We start from the raw sequence: 13,073 nt of genomic DNA on the forward strand, positions 1-13,073 counted from the left end.
ATAACACTGGCGTGTGCTTGCAGTGCCTCAGCCACACTGGGTCTGCCCCCAGTTCACAGTGCGTGTAGCCTCTCTGCCCACGCTGCTCAGGCTCTAGGTTGCTCCGACGCGAACCATCCGTGGCCCACCCTGGGCTGCCTGTACTTCCCGGGTCCAAGCCGCTCAGGTTCAGGCACTCGGGCAGTCCTCAGAGGCGCAGACTCTCAGTTGGGCCTGCGTTTTGTACCCTTCCCAGATCCGAGCAGCTCAGGTGATGAGGTGTTTTGCGCACGCGATTGCTGAGACTTATCGCCTCTCTGCCGCTCGGTTATCTAGTTGTGCACCGGCACACCTTCTCAGGCAGATGTTGACCGCCCAGACCCCCAAGAAGTTTTAGTTAGCAAAGAAGCCTGCTTACAGTTTTATAGATAATGTCTCTCTGGGGCTGCGATTGTCTCCTTCCGGCTCTGGCTGCCTATCACCGAAGGGGGATGGTCTGCTGCGGGCTGTCTCTGTTCAGTCCTTTATTCCGTGTGCGGGCCTGGCGGTGTCATAGGTTAGGGCTGGCTTTTCGCGTGGTAGATATCCCACAGTCTGGTTTGCTAGCCCAAATTATTTCACTCAGATAGTGCTCGGGGTATTCAGGCCAGATTCTTGCGATGCAGCCCGTGCCGCGCCTCCCTGCCCAACCCCCGCCTGCTAATGGCGTATGCAGGCGTCTGCGCTGCTTCTCCGCTGGGGGAGTTACCGTAGGGCTCGCAATGTGCGGGTTTTAATTATTTATATTTCCTCCCTGTTATGTTGCCCTCTGTGCTTCCAAGGCTCAGCACAGATTCCGCAATGAGAAGGTTTCCTGGTGTTTGGAAACTTCTCTCTTTTTAAGACTCCCTTCCCGGGTCGAAACTCCGTCCCTCCCTCTTTTGTCCCTTTTTTTGTCTTTTATATTTTTCCCTACCTCCTTTTGAAGACTTGGGTTCCTTTTCTGGGTGCCTGATGTCCTCTGCCGGCTTTCAGAAGTTGTTTTGTGGAATTTACTCGGGGTTTAAATGTTCTTTTGATGAATTTGTGGGGGAGAAAGTGTTCTCCCCGTCCTATTCCTCTGCCATCTTAGCTCCTCCCCCTTCGAATGTTGAGTTTTAAGCCAACTTTTTCACTCTCCACTTTCATCAAGACGCTTTTTAGTTCCTCTTCACCTTCTGCCATAAGGGTGGTGTCATCTGCATATCTGAGGTTATTGATATTTCTCCCGGCAATCTTGATTCCAGTTTGTTCTTCTTCCAGCCCAGCGTTTCTCATGATGTACTCTGCATAGAAATTAAATAAGCAGGGTGACAATATACAGTCTTGACATACTCCTTTTCCTGTTTGGAACCAATCTGTTGTTCCATGTCCAGTTCTAACTGTTGCTTCCTGACCTGCATATAGGTTTCTCAAGAAGCAGGTCAGGTGCTCTGGTATTCCCATCTCTTTCAAATTTCCCACAGTTTATTGTGATCCACACAGTCAAAGGCTTTGGCATAGTCAATAAAGCAGAAATAGATGTTTTTCTGGAACTCTCTTGCTTTTTCAATGATCCAGCGGATGTTATCAATTTGATCTTTGGTTCCTCTGCCTTTTCTAAAACCAGCTTGAACATCTGGAAGTTCACGGTTCATGTATTGCCGAAGCCTGGCTTGGAGAATTTTGAGCATTACTTTACTAGCATGTGAGATGAGTGCAATTGTGCTGTAATTTGAGCATTTTTTGGCATTGCTTTTCTTTGGGATTGGAATGAAAACTGACCTTTTCCAGTCCTGTGGCCACTGCTGAGTTTTCCAAATGTGCTGGCATATTGAGTGCAGCACTTTCACAGCATCATCTTTCAGGATTTGAAATAGCTCAACTGGAATTCCATCACCTCCACTAGCTTTGTTCGTAGTGATGCTTTATAAGGCCCACTTGACTTCACATTCCAGGAAGTCTGGCTCTAGGTGAGTGATCACACCATTGTGATTATCTGGGTCATGAAGATCCTTTTTGTACAGTTCTTCTGTGTATTCTTGCCACCTCTTCTTAATATCTTCTGCTTCTGTTAGGTCTATACCATTTCTGTCCTTTATTGAGCCCATCTTTGCATGAAGTGTTCCTGTGGTATCTCTAATTTTCTTGAAGAGATCTCTAGTTGTTCCCATTCTGTTGTTTTCCTCTATTTCTTTGCATTGATCACTGAGGAAGGCTTTCTTATCTTTCCTTGCTGTTCTTTGGAACTCTGATGCTTATATCTTTCCTTTTCTCCTTTGCTTTTCGCTTCTCTTCTTTTCACAGCTATTTGTAAGGCCTCCCCAGACAGCCATTTTGCTTGTTTGCGTTTCTTTTCCACGGAGATGGTCTTGATCCCTGTCTCCTGTACAGTGTCTCGAACCTCTGTCCATAGTTCATCAGGCACTCTTATCTATCAGATATAGTCCCTTAAATCTATTTCTCACCTCCACTTTATAGTCGTAAGGGATTTGATTTAGGTCATACCTGAGTGGTCTAGTGGTTTTCCCTGCTTTTTTCAATTTAAGTCTGAATTTGGCAATAAGGAGTTCATGATCTAAGTCACAGTCAGCTCCCGGTCTTGTTTTTGCTGACTTTATAGAGCTTCTCCATCTTTGGCTGCAAAGAATATAATCAATCTAATTTCGGTGTTGACCACCTCGTGATGTCCCTGTGTAGAGTCTTCTCTTGTGTTGTTGGAAGAAGGTGTTTGCTCTGACCAGTGCGTTCTCTTGGCAAAACTCTATTAGCCTTTGCCCTGCTTCATTCCATATTCCAAGGCCAAATTTGCTTGTTACTACAGGTGTTTCTTGACTTCTTACTTTTGCATTCCAGTCCCCTATAATGAAAAGGACATCTTTTTTTTTTCCTAAGCTCTAGGAATTATTAGAGAATGCAGTGAGTGGCACCCCACTCCAATACTCTTGCCTGGAAAATCCCATGAATGGAGGAGCCTGGTGGGCTATAGTCCATGGGATTGTGAAGATCGGACATGACTGAGTGACTTCACTTTCACTTTCATTCTGTTGCATTGGAGAAGGAAATAGCAACCCACTCCAGTGTTCTTGCCTGGAGAATCCCAAGGACAGAGGACCCTGGTAGGCTGCTGTCTCCGGGGTCGCACAGAGTCGGACATGACTGAAGTGACTTAGCAGCAGCAGCAGCAGGAACTATTAACTGCTTCTACTCTCCTCCCCCCATCACCTTATAAACATTTTGATTAATATAGTTTAAATGATTTTTTTGACTTTTAAGTGGACTTCTAATAGAAAACTGGCTTCCCTGGTGGCTCATATGGTAAAGAATCCATCTGCAATGCAGGAGACCCAGGTGTGATCCCTGGGTCAAGAAGATCCCCTGGGGGAGGAAATGGCAACCTACTCCAGTATTTTTGCCTGGAAAAGCCCATGGACAGAGGAGCCTCGTGAGTTACAGTCCCTGGGTCACAAAGACTTGAACACAACTGAGTGAGTAAGCACACATGCACACACTAACTTTCATTTAGCACACAGTAAATGCTAAATTATGTATTACTTTTTAATCTCAGCAACACAACTAGATAAATAAAGTTTATCTTTATTTTACAAATGAAGTATAAAACTCCTAGAGGAGAACATAGGCAAAACACTTTCTGACATTCATCACAGCAGGATCCTCTATGACCCACCTCCCAGAATATTGGAAATAAAAGCAAAAATAAACAGATGGGACCTAATTAACCTTAAAAGCTTCTGCACATCAAAGGAAACTATTAGCAAGGTGAAAAGACAGCCTTCAGAATGGGAGAAAATAATAGCAAATGAAGAACTGACAAACAACTAATCTCAAAAATATACAAGCAACTCCTACAGCTCAACTCCAGAAAAATAAATGACCCAATCCAAAAATGGGCCAAAGATCTAAATAGACATTTCTCCAAAGAAGACATACAGATGGCTAACAAACACATGAAAAGATGCTCAACATCACTCATTATCAGAGAAATGCAAATCAAAACCACAATGAGGTACCATTTCACACCAGTCAGAATGGCTGCGATCCAAAAGTCTACAAATAATAAATGCTGGAGAGGGTGTGGAGAAAAGGGAATCCTCTGACACTGTTGGTGGGAATGCAAACTAGTACAGCCTCTATGGAGAACAGTGTGGAGATTCCTTAAAAAACTGGAAATAGAACTGCCTTATGACCCAGCAATCCCACTGCTTGGCATACACACTGAGGAAACCAGAAGGGAAAGAGACACGTGTACCCCACTGTTCATCGCAGCACTGTTTATAATAGCCAGGACATGGAAGCAGCCTAGATGTCCATCAGCAGATGAATGTATAAGAAAGCTGTGGTACATATACACAATGGAGTATTACTCAGCCATTAAAAAGAATACATTTGAATCAGTTCTAATGAGGTGGATGAAACTGGAGCCTATGATACAGAGTGAAGTAAGCCAGAAGGAAAAACACCAATACAGTATACTAACGCATATATATGGAATTTAGAAAGATGGTAACAATAACCCGGTGTACGAGACAGCAAAAGAGACACTGATGTATAGATCAGTCTTATGGACTCTGTGGGAGAGGGAGAGGGTGGGGAGATTTGGGAGAATAGCACTGAAACATGTAAAATACCATGTATGAAATGAGTTGCCAGTCCAGGTTCGATGCACGATACTGGATGCCTGGGGCTAGTGCACTGGGACGACCCAGAGGGATGGTATGGGGAGGGAGGAGGGAGGAGGGTTCAGGATGGGGAACGCATGTATACCTGTGGCGGATTCATTTTGATATTTGGCAAAACTAATACAATTATGTAAAGTTTAAAAATAAAATAAAATTAAAAAAAAAAAAAGAATTGATGCTTTTGAACTGTGGTGTTGGTGAAGACTCTTGAGAGTCCCTTGGACTGCAAGGAAATCCAACCAGTCCATCCTAAAGGAGATCAGTCCTGGGTGTTCATTAGGAGGACTGATGCTGAAGCTGGAATTCCAATACTTTGGCCACCTCATGCGAAGAGTTGACTCATTGGAAAAGACTCTGATGCTGGGAGGGATTGGAGGCAGGAGGAGAGGGGGATGACAGAGGACGAGTTGGCTAGATGGCATCACCGACTCGATGGACATGATTTTGGGTAAACTCCGAGAGTTGGTGATCGGCAGAGAGGCCTGGCGTGCTGTGATTCATGGGGTTGCAAAGAGTCAGACACGAATGAGCAACTCAACTGATATACATATATACTATATTTACACACACGAATATACATATACACACAGAACCCACATAGATATCACATGTATATCAGTAGTTATATATATAACAAATAGCTTTATAGCCAAATATGTAGCCTATTGGTTTTTTTTTCTCTGAAGAACTCTAATACAACTGTTTTCTGCCTTACGTTTCTTTGGAGCCCAAGCCTTTTATTATCTTTCTCCTTTTATGACACTTCATTCTTTGTGTTTATTTGTCTGTGAGCTCAATTTTATTGACAACAAATATTCTCAGTTCTTTTCCTCAAAATGGCAGGTTCACTTCCTTCACTTTTGAGCATATCTGCCAAATACACAAGATAGAATAGCCATAATGTGTCTGTCATTTGACATTCCGTATAAATGGTAGCTGCATCTGTGCTTTTCCTCAAGACTGCGTAGTTCTTGGGCACGTAGCAGAAGTGCTCTATGTGGGCTTCCCATTTTGTCACATGGAATTAAAAAGATGTATCCTTAAGGAGCAAGCTTTTATAAAATCCAGAATTTTTAGCGCTTCACTAAGGACAGTTTTAAGTGAAGTTGACTTTTTCCCTCTTCTGAGTGCTTGAGGTGAAGAATAGAATAAATAGGTGTATTCCTTGATGGTAGCAATTTCATTCACATTTCTTTTGTACCATCAGTGCAAGTGTCAGAATAGTGAGAAAAGCAACTACTTAATGTTTGTATGAAAATTGTTTTAATTTCACAGACTCCTGAGAGGGTTTCAGGGACCTTTGGTGGTCCATGTGCTACATTAGAGAAACAGTTTAAGATACTGTCTCACAGAATAGACATGGTTGCTGTTGATGAATTTGAGTGATACTTGACTTTCTTTCTCTCCCTTCTTGTGATTTTTTTTCATGATTTGTCAGCAACTGAAGTTCCATCAGATGCCTGTAGCATCTCTCTAAAGGAGGGTGGCAGAACAAATTTACCATTTGTTCCTTCATATTGTATGTCTTGCATCTGCTTTGTTTGATATTTGAAATTTGAAACCAGTGATGTCCTTTGAGACTTTATTTCCTAGATGACAACAGCAAGGTTCTAAGATATGGGGGTCAGAGAGAAAACAGTAGCAACCTAGAAACAAAGCTTTGACCTGGCTAGAGGAAAACCATAACTATTGGCACTCACATTTAGAGCCATTCCTTGAATATGTTTTTTTCTAGAGCTATTTCTCATCACTACTGTGCCTTTCAGCTTGTAAGCATCTGCTTTGGAATTTTCTTAAATTCAGATTTACAACATTTGGTAATAACATCGAATCTGTGAGGCACGCAGAAAGTGAGGCATGCTGTCAGAATCAGAAGCAATTCTACTTCCCAAGACCTGTAATCATCCAATTTGAAACTCTTTGCATACTGGCAATATATTAAAGCATGTGTAGCAGGCACAGAAATGAAAATGGAAGTTTACTACAGGCATTCTCAATTTATGATACGTCATGATCCTCTACCTAAATCTGCAGAATGGGGCATCCATTTTTTATACCCTTAAAGATACTGTTTTTGAAAGTTTCCCTTTTTTCATCTCTATTTGATTTACATAGTCTTTCATTTCCACAAAGTTCACTCCCACCTTCATTCTTAATATATCTCCCTCCTTATAGTTACTCAGAACACTGCTCACAAAATGACTGCAGGTAACTTATTTTTCTAATACTACTGCAAATTACATCATATTACTGCCTCCTGCACATGTGTGCACATACACTCTTAACACAGGCACATTATTTTATAGTACATCAGCTAGTCACTAACTTTCTATGATGATGGAAATATTCCTTATTTCCTGTATACAGTACACTGCAGTAATCATTAGCCACATGTATTAGTGGTCTCCAGAGAAACAGAGCCAATTGGAGGGAAGATAGATTTATTTACTCTGTAGAGTTAGCTTATATGCTTATGGAAACTAAGCAGTCCTAACATCAGAAAACTGGTCCTAGTAGTAAAATTAGCAGGAAAGTTGTAATCCAAGTTTTAGTCCAAAGGAAGGAGAAGTCTGATACTCCAACTCAAAGACAGTCTTGCAGACAGAAAAAATTCTTTCTTACTGGACCCTTTGTTCTTTGCAGGCCTTTAATGGATTCAGTGAGTTCCACTCACATTAAGTAAAGCAACCTGCTTTCCTCAGTCTGCTGATTCAGATGTTAGTCTCATCCAAAAACACCTTCACAGACATACCCAGATAAAATGTTTAGCCAAATATCTGGGTACCCCCATGGCCCAATCAAGTTGACACATAAAAGTAACCACCATATTACATATAGCTACTGACTACTTAAAATATGGCTATACCAAGGAACTAAACTTTTATTTAAATTTAAATAGTTTAAATGTAAATTGGTATACATGGCTCATGCTTACTATTTTGGATAACACAGAGATGATTGTCTCAGTCTTAGAATGAAGCTTTGATTGATGTTGTAGGACAATTCAGACTACTTCTCCAGCGTCTAGCTTTCACCTGGGCTTGAAACTCCTCCTCTAGAACACAGCTACCATGTAAGAAGTCTAGCTACCCTGAGACTGCCATGCTCTGAGGAAGTATTGCTTTGGCCACCTCCTGCGAAGAGTTGACTCATTGAAAAAGACTCTGATGCTGGGAGGGATTGGGAGCAGGAGGAGAAGGGGATGACAGAGGATGAGATGGCTGGATGGCATCACCTACTCGATGGACATGAGTTTGAGTGAACTCCAGGAGTTGGTGATGGACAGGGAGGCCTGGCGTGCTGTGATCATGGGGTCGCAAAGAGTCAGACACGACTGAGTGACTGAACTGAACTGAACTGATGGAGAGAGTGGATCAAGAGGGGGAAAGAGCCCTGTCTGTTCTAGCTGTCCATCCCATATGAAGGAGATGTGAGTGAGGAAATCATACTGGACCTCTCACCCAGGTTAATCAGGCCTTCAGGTGAGCTGCCACCTGACTCTGACCCGATCAGGCCTTCAGCCAGAGCTGCCACCTGACTGACCATGTGAAAGCCTGCAAATAAGAAGCTCCATCTAACCCTGCAGAACCGTGAGAGACTAAGTTGTCTTAAACCACTAAGTTTTGGGGTGATTTGCAAAGCAGTAAATAACCAGAACAGAAGTATGCTAAGGAATCAAGATTTCCTATTTCTCTGACTCACCTAGATCCCAATCTTACTGTCTTTCTGTTTCCTACTTTCTTGCTTTTTGTGGTATAAACTTTTATGCTCAAAACTAAATTTGTGGTTTGGGAAAGTCAGTTAATCTGGCCTTCAGCTATCTTGGATTTCTGACCTCACTTAAAAGGCTTTCCTACTTTCAAATTTTTAGGACAGCTTGAACCAATGTTGACTTTTCCTTCCTTAGTAAAGGCCATAACCAGTTAATTTAACATCCTTTTCTTTTTCAACCAGTTGTTTTTTAAAAGTGTAACCCAGAAGACATGTACCTTTGCTTCAATATCAACATTTTAACATCTGGTTTGCTACCAGAAGGAAAAGGATGGGAGTGGAGAGGGGTGTGTTAGATAGATACTCAAATGATACCTGCTTATAAAAGCTATACCACTTACATGTAACAAGACTAGACATGTAGTCAGATTCTATGTCAGGTTTTAATACAACTTGTACTATTTAATGCAATTATATAGCCTCGAACTTTATTACTAAATAACATACTTTTTATTTCAGTGAGCTCAATATTTATAAAAATTTAAAAGGAATTTACTGTTAAATGTCATGAAAACAAATGTGTGGGACAAGATTTACCATTATAATTGTTTTTAGTGAGCATTTTTTTGTGATTTACACTAAGAGGGCGAATTTTAGATCTGAAAATTCATTAAGACTCTGCTACATCAGTGGTTTGTTTTTTTTTTTCCTTCTAGTTCTAAGAACAGATAGAAGTGGCTATGGATAATTCATATAATTTCAATCAAAAAGGCTCATGTAATGGAATTCCATCTGAGAAGAAAAACAACTTCCTTGTGTCAGAAGATCATGGACAGAAAATCTTAAGTATACTACAGAATTTTCGAGAACAAAATATCTTTTATGATTTCAAAATAATCATGAAAGATGAAACAATCCCATGTCATCGTTGTGTGTTAGCAGCATGCAGTGACTTTTTCAGGTACTTTTACCTTGTCTGTCTATCCCTCAGATTTTATGATACCACTAATTAAGTTGTTTTTATGACTGTAACTGAGTTTTTCCCCTACAGAGTATGGAATAGTAATCTTTAATACTTAAAAAGAGATACTTAGAACGTAGATTAACTAATGATTTTTTAAATATGAAAATATAAGAATACCTTTTTTTAAAGCTCAAGTCTTCCCAGGCTAGGATTTCCCAAAGTTAAACATTAGTCCTTACTGTTCTGGAAAAAAAAAATTGTTTTGATGTGGGGTCAGTTTTGTTTGGGAGGTCCCCTGCACTGTATAATTTGGCAAAAGAGAAAAGGATAGACTGAGCAGAAATGGAAGCCAAGCTCAAAGAAAATGAGGCATCTGAGAAAAAAATACATTTTGGACATGTGTTGTATCCCATGGATTGTCCAGGGAAGAGGTACTCTAATGCGGAGAGTTTCTCTTCTCTTTAGCCTGGATTGTCCTAAAGTGGGGAGAAGTACTTCCAGAGCCATTTCTGGAGAGCACTCAACTTGTTTTGATTCTGAGTATAATTCTGTTCCCCAAGTAAATCATCCTACAAGGAATGCACTAGTCATAACACTGTTAGAATCCACTATGATGACAGTGGGTTTCTGATTCTTCGTAGTTAAGGGTCAGACACATGACCTTAGTATTGTGGTAACCGTATGAAGATAGTACCTCTGAGACCTATTTGTCAGGCAGGCAAACCTCTCTTGCTGACATCCTGACCTTCAGGCCTCCTAGTCATACTTTAATAAACTTAAATCTTAAGTGCAATATTTTGCGTTAAGTTCAGTTTTAGAAGCAATTCTAAGTAAGCAGAGTTTAAATCTCTAACAAACTTGATAAAAAAAAGAGCAAGATATAAGATACAAAAACATCTAGATACAAGTTAACGTATACTGGTTTTAATCCTTAATTTAACTCGTTTTACTACCAACATATAATTAAACCATACCCTTATTGCTCAAGATTAAATCTTATAGGTTGTACTTCATTCAGCAAGTTTATTGATATCTACTACTCACTAAACACCTTTTTTTTTTTTTTTTTTGACTCTTCTATGTGGCATGTGGGATCTTCATTTCCTGATGAGGGATCAGACCGTGCCCCCCTGCATTGGAAGCGTAGAGTCTTATCCACTCGACCACCAGTGGAAGTCACTAAACACCAGTTTCTCTAGGGTTTCCTGCTTTGAATTTGAGAGCAGTGGCTCAGTGCTACATCACAGTTTACTGAGGACAAGGGGAACTACACCTTTTACTAGCTTTTTGCCTAACTAAACTATATGTCTTCAGGTATTCTTCTCATTTCTTCTCTCAGGTAACCTAAGTTATTCTTCAGCCTCCACTGGGGCCCTAACTGGCCTTATGCTCTCCCATTTTCAGATTCCACTAGTTTCTTTCCACTTCCCTTTGAATTCAGTTTTTCTTCCAAGGAACTCTTTTTTTGTTCCCTTATCCTTCATATCACCTCTTCATTAGAGGAAGCAGTACAGTATAATAGGTAAGTATTTGGCCTCTTTATACACATGCCCTAAATCTAAATTCCAGCTCCACCACTTATTAGACTGAACTTAGGTAACTTAGCCTCTTTATGCTTCAGTTTCTTTATTTGTAAAAAATTAGGATAAGACAAATAGGACCTAGCTCATAAAGTCATTAGTGAGAGTTGAATGAAATAACATATATGCAATGATTAGGTCAGTCTTCCCTGGTGTCTTGGTGGTAAAGAATCCACCTGCCAATACAGGAGAGGCAGGTTCAATCTCTCGGTCAGGAAGATCCCGTGGAAAAGGAAATGGCAACCCACTCTAGTATTCCTGCCTGGGAAATCCCATGGATAGAGGAGCCTTGTGGGTTATGGTCCATGGGGTTGCAGTGAGTCAGACACTAGAAACTAAATAACAATTGATTAGTGTCCACTACTTTCAGTTATTATTGTTGAATTAAATTGTTATTAAGCTGAATTTAGTATTATTAATATTATTAGCTGACTTTTTTTTTAGCTGAAATTATTTCCAAATCTAGCCAAAAAATGGAAATAATTTGGTATGAACATGCAGTTTTATTTCCTTATAAAGTTTGCATGTTAACAAAATAAGAAGTTCATGTGACATTTGAATTGGCAGTCCTCTCTACTGTTTATGTTGGAGTTATGCCTACAGCTTAGCTTTTTAGGGATCTGTTTTCAATTTTTAAAAATTACTGTTAAAAACAGTGTTTTTTAAAATTTGTACCTGTTCTGAAGTAAAACAAAAGACAATTTTATAATGACCTGAATCTTTTATGATATATTTTACTAAATGAGTATATAGTTCACATAAAAATGTGTACAAATGTAGTTAGAAGGTCTGTATAATTTACACTCTTGTAGATAAGGCCACTGATTCATAATTTTGTGTTATGATAAAACTCACTGGAGTATTGGGCTATAAACTTACAGGAATACTGGGGTATGTAAAATTAAAAATAGCAGAAAAGTACACAGTGCATGGTAAATGCCCTTTATAATGTTTTTGAAAAACGAAAATTATGATTGAAATGTAAAGTCCCTGGAGACAAGATTCAAAAAGAAGCACACTATTGTATAACCAGTTTATGATAACACAGTAAATTTGAGATGGAAGTTAACTGAATACTTTAAAGATGAATAGGATGAAGTATATAAATATGATATTACATGTCTTCTCAGGGACAGTGTGGAAGCTGATGGTAAATTAGAAATGCATATGATTTTAGAAAACTTTTTTTCCTTAAAATGGTAGTAACAGCTAATGTGCTCAGTTGCAATGCAACCCCATGGGCTGTAGCTCACCAGGCTTCTCTGTTCATGGAGTTTTTCAGGCAAGAATACTAGACTGGGTTGCCATTTCCTACTCCAATAACGGCTAATATTTTGCATCAGTTAACTTAGTTGTTCCTCTCATAACTCTGTGGCATAGGTACTACTAGTATCCGCATTTTCAGAAGAATTTGAAGCACGATTAAGTTGTTAGCTCCCCAAGGTCACACAGTTAATAAGGCAGCCCTGTTCTAGAGGCCACACTCTTATTATTACCTTAAACTGACTATAGATGTCTTAATAATCTAATACGATTATCACCACAGGTTAATGTTTCTAAGTTGATCACATTGAAATATCCTGCACAATGTGGAACATGTATAAATTTTTGTAACCATGTTTATTTGTTATTATATTAAGAAGTATTGAATATCCCTATTTGAAAGGGGCTTTATCATCCTTTTCCTAAGGAGTGTTCTGTATTTGGAAGCCTCATATTTTTCAGGTGGACACTAGTGTTTCTTTAGTAGCTTTAGTTACTCTCTAGAATAGACTTTAATAATGAAATTTAGTTTTCCCCCAGTACTACTTGGGGGCTTCCCTCATAGCTCAGATGGTAAAGAACCCACCTACAGTGCTGGAGATGTGGGTTTGAAACCTGGGTTGGGAAGATACCCTGAAGAAGAAATGGCAACCCACCCCAGTATTCTTACCTGGGAAATCCCATGGACAGAGGAGCCTGGCGGGCTACAGTCCATGCAGTTGAAAAGAGTCTTAACACGCTAACCAACTAAGCATGCCTGCAGAGTACTTGGGCACTGCTCACAAAGGTATCCTGGACAATACTGGTACAAAAACAAACCAATGTTAAACCAGGCCCAAAGTCAGATGATCTTTAGTCTTAATGAATGTTCAACTGGCA

The 13,073-nt window shown here is 40.0% G+C and overlaps 1 protein-coding gene across 3 annotated transcripts in view; it reads left to right on the forward strand.

The window, feature by feature from the left end:
• The window catches only part of KBTBD3 (kelch repeat and BTB domain containing 3), a 75,371-nt gene that overhangs the window by 54,031 nt on the left and 8,267 nt on the right, over positions 1–13,073 (forward strand). The window contains exons 1-2 of one of the 3 annotated variants that reach the window (XM_059875056.1): positions 1,428–3,464; positions 9,104–9,348. In XM_059875056.1, the coding sequence (XP_059731039.1) occupies positions 9,128–9,348 (221 nt within the window). In that variant the 5' untranslated portion in view covers positions 1,428–3,464; positions 9,104–9,127. The other 2 variants (XM_005215738.5, XM_005215736.5) reach the window with 2 other exon arrangements.

The sequence above is a fragment of the Bos taurus genome, chromosome 15, assembly GCF_002263795.3.
Source record: "Bos taurus isolate L1 Dominette 01449 registration number 42190680 breed Hereford chromosome 15, ARS-UCD2.0, whole genome shotgun sequence".
Taxonomy (NCBI): Eukaryota; Metazoa; Chordata; class Mammalia; order Artiodactyla; family Bovidae; genus Bos; species Bos taurus.